At 67.4% G+C, this 6,987-nt stretch overlaps 2 protein-coding genes across 3 annotated transcripts in view; one reads left to right on the plus strand and one right to left on the minus strand.

Annotated features, from left to right (window-relative positions):
- Nucleotides 1-226: 226 nt before the first annotated feature.
- On the minus strand, nucleotides 227-6,354 carry TEPSIN (TEPSIN adaptor related protein complex 4 accessory protein). 2 transcript variants are annotated; one of them, XR_014897600.1, is made up of 14 exons: nucleotides 6,267-6,354; nucleotides 5,894-5,966; nucleotides 5,659-5,750; nucleotides 5,387-5,480; nucleotides 5,087-5,154; nucleotides 4,862-4,940; nucleotides 4,630-4,701; nucleotides 3,800-4,006; nucleotides 3,192-3,366; nucleotides 2,655-2,768; nucleotides 2,319-2,397; nucleotides 1,945-2,079; nucleotides 927-1,520; nucleotides 227-889 (listed from the first exon to the last, which is right to left on the minus strand). XR_014897600.1 is itself a non-coding variant. In XM_085319208.1 (13 exons), exons 1-13 carry the CDS (start codon nucleotides 6,306-6,308, stop codon nucleotides 1,008-1,010), a joined length of 1,743 nt encoding a protein of 580 aa, XP_085175334.1. In that variant the 5' UTR covers nucleotides 6,309-6,354; the 3' UTR covers nucleotides 227-1,007. The 2 variants fall into 2 exon arrangements, 1 of the variants encoding a protein (XP_085175334.1); XM_085319208.1 differs by having other exon boundaries at nucleotides 227-1,520.
- A 205-nt stretch (nucleotides 6,355-6,559) lies between these two features.
- Nucleotides 6,560-6,987, plus strand: part of NDUFAF8 (NADH:ubiquinone oxidoreductase complex assembly factor 8) — a 1,647-nt gene continuing 1,219 nt past the window's right edge. The window contains exon 1 of the mRNA XM_085319209.1: nucleotides 6,560-6,902. Coding sequence (XP_085175335.1) covers nucleotides 6,822-6,902 — 81 coding nt within the window. The 5' untranslated portion in view covers nucleotides 6,560-6,821. The remainder of the gene's footprint in view (nucleotides 6,903-6,987) is intronic.

Below are 6,987 nucleotides of genomic sequence, written 5' to 3' on the forward strand. Positions count from 1 at the left end.
GGGGGGCAGGGGTACCCGTGGGGCAGGGGTACCTGTCGGGCAGGCAGAGCTGTGGGGCAGGGGTACCCGTGGGGCAGGCAGAGCCAGGGGGCAGGGGTACCCGTGGGGCAGGGGTACCCGTCGGGCAGGCAGAGCTGTGGGGCAGGGGTACCCGTCGGGCAGGGGTACCCGTGGGGCAGGGCGCCGCGAGCCCCCCTCTGCGCGCGAGGCCAGGAGGCGGCAGGCGTCGGTGGGCCCAGCAGCGCGGTTTATTCACAAAGTCCCAGCGGCGAGGCCCTTCCCGCCCGGCCCCGGCCCCGGCCCCGGCCCCGCGGGCACGGAAAGGCAACGGGAGCAAGAAGCCGCCGCCGGGGCGCGAGGCAGCAACACTGCGAGGGAAGAGGGGCGAAGCCGCCCTGGCCGGGGGGTTTTCCCCAAACTGACCCAAGTTTGGGGGAACTTGGGACCCAGGCCAGGCTCCCCCCCTCCCCGGGCAGCAAATCCGCAGCGCCAGTGCCTGTGCCCTGCACCCGTGGCTCCCAGGAAACCGAGGCGGTTTGGCAAAAGCCCGGGCGGCAGCTAAGCCACGGTGCCGAGAGCCGGGCGGGATCCACCTCGGTCTCCGCAGGACGGCGCAGGGACATCGTAACCCCCCTAAAGCTCGGCTGCCAGGGGCAGTTGCGCACCCTGCACCTCCTTGGCAGCCCCGAAGCCGCCGTCCCAGCTCCTTTTCCCTCTTCTCCCCCCGGGGGCTGTTATTGCAGGGCTGCTCAAGGCTTTTTTTTTTTCCCAGTGTGTGATGAGGAAAGCGGGGGGCAAGTGGAGACCCCTTCCCTGCTGAAGGCTGTAGGTCAGCAGCTGGCCACCCCAAAGGGCAGCATGCAGAAACACCTGGGGGCTCCTGGAAGGGCTGTGCAGCCTGGCGGGGCCATGCCCGTAACRGAGACCCGGTGGGACCTGAAGCAGGAGGGAGGGCGAGAGCCCCCAGCGGCCCRTGTCCAGCAGCCCCCGGACGAGCGTGGTAGCAGCTACACGTTGAGAAAGGAGAAGGCAGACGGTTCCCTGCTGCACTCCGCAGCTGTCTGACTCGAAGCACCAGCGTCCCCGGCGCGGGACAGTGTCCGCCACTCTGCGGGGGGAGAGTCCTGGGAGAGCACCGTGCCAGGACGGGCCACCAGCTCCATGCCGGCAAAGAGGGACAGGCTCTGGGAGGGCGCAGCACCACCTGCCCTACACCCTGGGCTCYCTCCCAGTCTGCTCGCTGCTTCTGGCTTGCGGGGACAAACTGGCGCTGCGACGCCGGACTGACGGCAGCTCTCTGCTTCCACCTTCCACTCCGCGACGCGGGCCGGCGCGGCCACGGGCAGCGGGGCTACGCTCACAGGCTTGAGGATGCCCTCGCCGGTCAGGGGCGGGATGTCCGTCAGCAAGTCCTGGGTGCACAGGGCCGAGCCCGCAGCAAGGGCGGCGGGATCCGTGTCCGGTCGCGAGCTCTTTGGCGAAGGTTGGCCTCTGCACAGAGCCTCGAACTGCCTCAGGATCTGGGAGGAGAAGAGGCAGAAGCTGGGAGTCAGCGCAGGATCGGGAACAGGGCCCTGCACTAGCACCTTTTCCCAGACAGTGGGTCCTGGGCAGCCCACTCCAAAGGAGAGGGGCCGTCCTGGGGGTCCCTGGGGCCCACCCCAGCCTGCTTCCGCCGCAGCCAGCTGGCAGCACAGCACCCACTGCACCCTCCCAGGGAGGRTGGCAAGGTCAGCCTTGTCCAAGAACAGCATCCAGCCTGGGGAGGGAACTTTACAGCTCCTCTGCTCCCTGGAGGAAAGGGGCAGCTAATTCCTGCCCGTCTGGGACATGCACAGCAGAACCATCCCCAAGAGGGGGCAGTGAAGGGGTGACTCGAATGACACGCAGTCCCTCAGGATCCCCCGCATGGGGAAGAGGGCACAGAGATGTCCCAGGAGTCACCTTCGTCGCTCTGTTGGCCACAGGTCCGGGGCTGCCTTGGCTGAGCTGCTGCAGGGGCTGTCGAGTCATTGCAAGGATCTGATCCAGAGACAGCAGGTCGGAGCACACGAGGGACGAGATGGCGCACATGGACCGCTGCCGGGAGGCGAGAGCTGGCTGGGCSCKGGCACGCGGCCAGAAACGCCCCGTACCCTGGCTTGAGGGAGCYTCTCCCACCCATCCATCCACCCACCCACCCTGAGCAAGAGCTCCAGCATCCATCCAGCCACCCCACGCCTGCCMCCCTTCACGAGCCCTCGAGCTGAGGCTCACAGCTGCCCCGTGGGCACAGCCCCAGCGCACCCGGGGCCAGCTCAGCCCCTGCAGGCACTCACCATGCGGACGCTCTCACTAGGGTCCTCCAAGGCCCGGCTGAGCAGCTCCAGCACCACCTCACAGTTCAGCAGCCCACACCTGGCACAAGAGCAGAGGTTACCACCAGGGCCTCGGCATTGCCGGCCACGCTCAGCACCCTGAGCCCCCTGGAGCCAGCGTGGRGCAAGCAACCCTCTGCCCAGGAGCATTTCAGCCCCAGAGCTCAGGGCCAAGGCAGCCAGGAGAGCAAGAAGAGATCACGTTGACCCAATGCCAACAGAGCGCTGCCTGCCTGGCCCCAGGGCACCAGCCCCACAGCACCYGTTTTCCCAGTGGGAGAGGTGTCGGGAACTTACTCCTTGATGAAGTGCTGTGTCTCCTCCCTGGTCAGGAAGACCCTGGCACCTCGGGTCAGCGCCATCACCAGGCTCACCTCCCGCACACAGTCACCCAGGCTGTCAGCGTCCACCCTGCACCAGGAAAAGGTCCCAACGTCTTGGTGAGGGCAGGGCCAGCCCTGCTCCCTCCTGGGGCCTGCCCCAGCATTGGCTCTGGGAGGACACAGGGATCTGGGAGCTCCACACTCCGGCTCTCCCCAAGCTCAGACCCCCAGATCCTTCCGTGGGCTCAGCTGCTGCCCACCTGCCTTGCAGAAGGTCCCTGTCAAGGTGGCTTCCCTGTCCCAACCGCCTCTCCTGCCCAGCTAAAGGCTGCCCTGCCCGAGAGGCAGAACACCCCAGGAGGAACACGACTTGGCAGCTTCAGAGGACTCCAGATTAACAGAATTGAAACAGAGGGGGCAACACCCCCCTCAAGAGGGGACACGTGAAGATGAGGAAACCGTCCCAGAAGGACCTGGGGGAACGGGAGCTCGCCATGCCCTCCGTTCTCACCTCTCAGCCACGTTCGCCACCTCCCGACTGGCCCCGGAGTGGCTGTCGCTGCCCGACTTGCTGTAGGAGTCGGAGGTGCGGCTCAGCTCGCCGTTCTCCTGCGAGGAGTCCTGGGAGCTGTGCCCGCTGTCCGTCTCTTCCCAGCCGCCTCCGGCCAGCCCCGGCTGGTGACTCACTGCGAGGAAAAGAGCAGTGAAGCCGGGAGCTAAGGCCTCGCAGCTCCTGCCTGCTCCAGCAGTCAGGACGAGACCACGATGGCTACATCCCCRCTCTGGCGGGCGGCCCTGCTTCACACCAGAGCTAGCTGCGCCTCAGTGCCACGCCAGGCATTTCCAGGAGYCTCTGAACCGTGCTAGTTGCTCAGGAAAGGAACTGTTTGGCTCTGTTACCACCACACAGGGCCCCAGAGCAGCTGAGGGACAGCATCTTGCTGCCAACCACAGCCAACCTCCACTGTGCCCTGTCCAGGAGTTGGTTCCCTTCCAAGTTCCATCACTGATGCGCTGAGCCCGGGATGAGCCYCCCCCAGCCCCAGCCCCTTGGTGAGATCCTTGCCAGTCTTCCCTGCAATCGATGGCCAWCCCAGCCCACACGGAAGGGCAACGTACCTCGGACACTGTGCGCTGCCGCGGCTGCTGGCAGCTTTGCAGCCTCTGCCGCRCTTCTCTGGGGAGGGGGTGCCGACACGGGCTGGTAGGCATCTTCGTGGAGCTCCCTGCGATGAAGCCGGGGCCCCTCCTGGGAGGGAAGCACAGCGTTGGCCACTGCTTCGGCCGCTCGCTGGATGGTGCTGAGCAGGGCTTCACCTGTGGAGGCTGGGCAAAGGCCAGAGCATGAGGCGCTTCCCAGGGGAGCCCATCCCAGGCTCTAAGCCCAGGCACCCACCGTCATTCAGGACGCCGCAAGGGAGCCAAGGGGAGAGGCTGACAGAGAGGAACAGCCCTGGCAGCCAGACTCCTGGCTCAGACAGGCCACAAGAGGCGGACTGGCTGGACAAGGGGGCAAGGAGCCGCCAGATCCACCCCCCGCAGGGCGGCCCACCCCCAGCAGGGATTTGGGTGGAGGGAACTCAGGGCAATGGRGACTACCAGCACCTGAAAGAGGAGGTCCCGTCGCTGCCTCCTCTCCACAGGCAGCTCTCCAGCTGCCTGGAGCACACGGGCAGCTCCCAGGGGAGCTCCTTGGATAAACCATCAGCCCGAGCTGGCCTCCCATGTCCCATCACCACTCCCAGCAGGGAAGGRCCCTGCTGAGCCTTCCACCACCAACCACACAACTGTGCTTTCAGCCCCARGCAGCTTGAAATAGGGGAGGGTTACACCAAGCAGAAGGAGAGGACCTTGGGCTTGGCAGACACACGAGCACAGCTGACCCAGCACAGCACCTGGCGCACGGCGCGAGCGGACAGCACCAAGGCAGGGCTGCAGCTGGAGCTTACCGGAGCTGCTTTTCTCACTGCTGAAGCCGAATCCTTGCAAGGAGCTGCAGGGGCTCGATTTGGAGCCCATCCCTGGGGGAGGCACAAAGCAYGCTCAGAGAGCACAGGCTTTGAGGGTTCCCCCATTGCTGTTTCTCCCCCTCACAAACACCCAGCTCCATCAAGGGGGACCAGCTCAGCACCACCAGCACAGCCTGTGGGGGAGATGGGGCTGTGAGGGGCTAGCCCATACCTGCACGAGCCATGGGGCGGGCAGGCAGTGCAGTGGGCTGCGGGAGCAGAGCATCCGAAAAGAGAACGCTGGCCAGGTCCTGCAGGGAGAGACAGAGGAGCAGGGTGGAGGGAGCCGCAGCAGCACCAGCCACCGTGGGCTAGCCTGAGCCGGGGAGCAGGGATGCAGAGCTGCCCCGACACTCCAGGCCCCCGTTAATGCCCTGGGCATGGAGCACGCACTCACCTGCGCAGCTGCCCGGACCTTCTGGTTCAAGCTGTTGCCGTGGAGGGGGTCCAGGGGCCCAGTGAACACTGCAAGGCACAGGTCAGGAGTGCTGGGGGATGTTCAGCTCCCAGCCACAGGGCAGGTTTGGGCAGGGACACAAGAACTCAGACATCCTGTGCCAGACTCCACAGCTTCTGGAGCAGCCCCATGCACAGGAGTTGCTCCAGATTCCCAACTCGGCCAGGCTGCAGTTTCCAGTGCTGTGCAGGGCCACCCCATTCCTCCTGCCTGCCGCCCCTCTGCTCCTCGCCCCGTTACCTGCTGCCTCCTGGATGAAGGCGGCGTTCCTCCTCAGCTGCAGGACGAACTGGGGGGAGCCCTGAGTGCACGTGTGCAGCAGGATCTTCAGCACCTGCAGACACAGTTGCAGGGGAAGAAGGCCAAGCCGCAGCTGCCCACCAGCCCCACAGTGATGCCCACGCTCCGGCCCATCGCCTGGCGGTGCCCGCCCAGCCCCAGGGCTCCTTTGCGGCCAGGGCAGCCCGCGGGCGAGCCAGGCGGCAGCCAGCCCGTACTCGCTCCTCTCCTACCTTCAGCTTGACGTGGCAGGAGTCGCTCTGCAGCCGGTTGAGCAGATACTCCAGGAGACACTGGCTGCTGCCRGGGGACTCGCGGGAGATCTCTGGAGCGCGGCGTTAGGGAACCTGCTTCTACTGCTACGGGGCTGCCCCCAGGAGCACGGAGGGTGGCGGGGGCCTCCCCCCCCGCCCCAGCGCCGCGCCCCGCCGCCCCCCGCGCCCGCCCCGGGCCCCAGCGGCAGGATACGGGCGATCTCCTCGAGCAGGTAGCCGGGGCAGGGCGCGTCCTCGTCCGCGGTGCCCCTGAGCAGCGCGGGCAGCTGCAAGAGGAACGGCGTGAGCCGCACCGGCCCGGGGAAGCCCGGCGCGGAAGCCCCGTGCAGTGACGACATACTGCCCTCCCGACGTCACAGCCGCCCCCCCAGTGACGTCACAACGCCCAGCTGTGACGTCAGGGCAGACGGGCGGGGAGGGAATCGCACCCTCATCGGGGATCCCGGCTTTAGCGCCGGGCCAAGGCGGGCGGCGAGGGCTGACCGCGCCGTGGGGGACCGCGCCGGAGGCATCGCGGCTGGCGGAGGCTGCCCTCACCCCGCCCGCCCGCCCGGCCCGGCCCGTACCCGGCCCAGGAAACTCAGCCGGTCGCGCAGCGGCGCCGCCATGATGCTCCCGGTACCTGTCCCTGCGCGGCCTGAGCGCAGCCTCGAAGGCCCCGCCCCACGGAACGCGCCACGTACCAATGAGAGCGCGAGGCGCCCGGGCTCAGCCAGTCAGAGGAGAGAGAGGGCGGAAGTGCCCCACGAGGCTGACGCCGGCAGCGACYGGGCAAGAGAGCGGAAGTAAACAACCGGCACCGCAGCCAATCAGAACTGCTCGCTGAGGACGAGCGACCAATCAGCTGGGGGTCGGTAGGTGGATTCTACTCGTAGCCAATCCACGATTTCGGAAAGCCAACCAAGCCAATCTGAGCAGGCCGAGGGAACGACCTTACGTTAGAGCCAATCCTAGGGCAGCACCTTGACGGACGGAGCGTCTGTCCTATCAACGACTCAAAAAGAGGTGGGCGTTCGCCGGCGCCCAATGCGGAAGGCGCCGGCGCTTTGACGAGCAGGGGGAGCGGCCAATGGGCGCCTGCGCCATCATGGCGGCGCCCGGTGCGTGAGGCTGCGGCGGCGATGTCGGGACAGGGCGTGTGGCTGCGGGCCCGGGCGCGGCTGCGGCGCTTCCCCGAGCTGCTCGCGGGCTGCGGGGAGCAGGTAGGGCCGCGGGGCGCCGCCCCCCTGCGCGGTCCCGGTCCGTCCCGTTATCGCTCCCCGCCCCGCGCGGTCCCGGTCCGTCCCG

The sequence above is a fragment of the Rhea americana genome, unplaced genomic scaffold (genome assembly GCF_003343005.1).
Source record: "Rhea americana isolate MKP2758 unplaced genomic scaffold, rheAme1 scaffold_576, whole genome shotgun sequence".
In the NCBI taxonomy this organism is placed as follows: Eukaryota; Metazoa; Chordata; class Aves; order Rheiformes; family Rheidae; genus Rhea; species Rhea americana.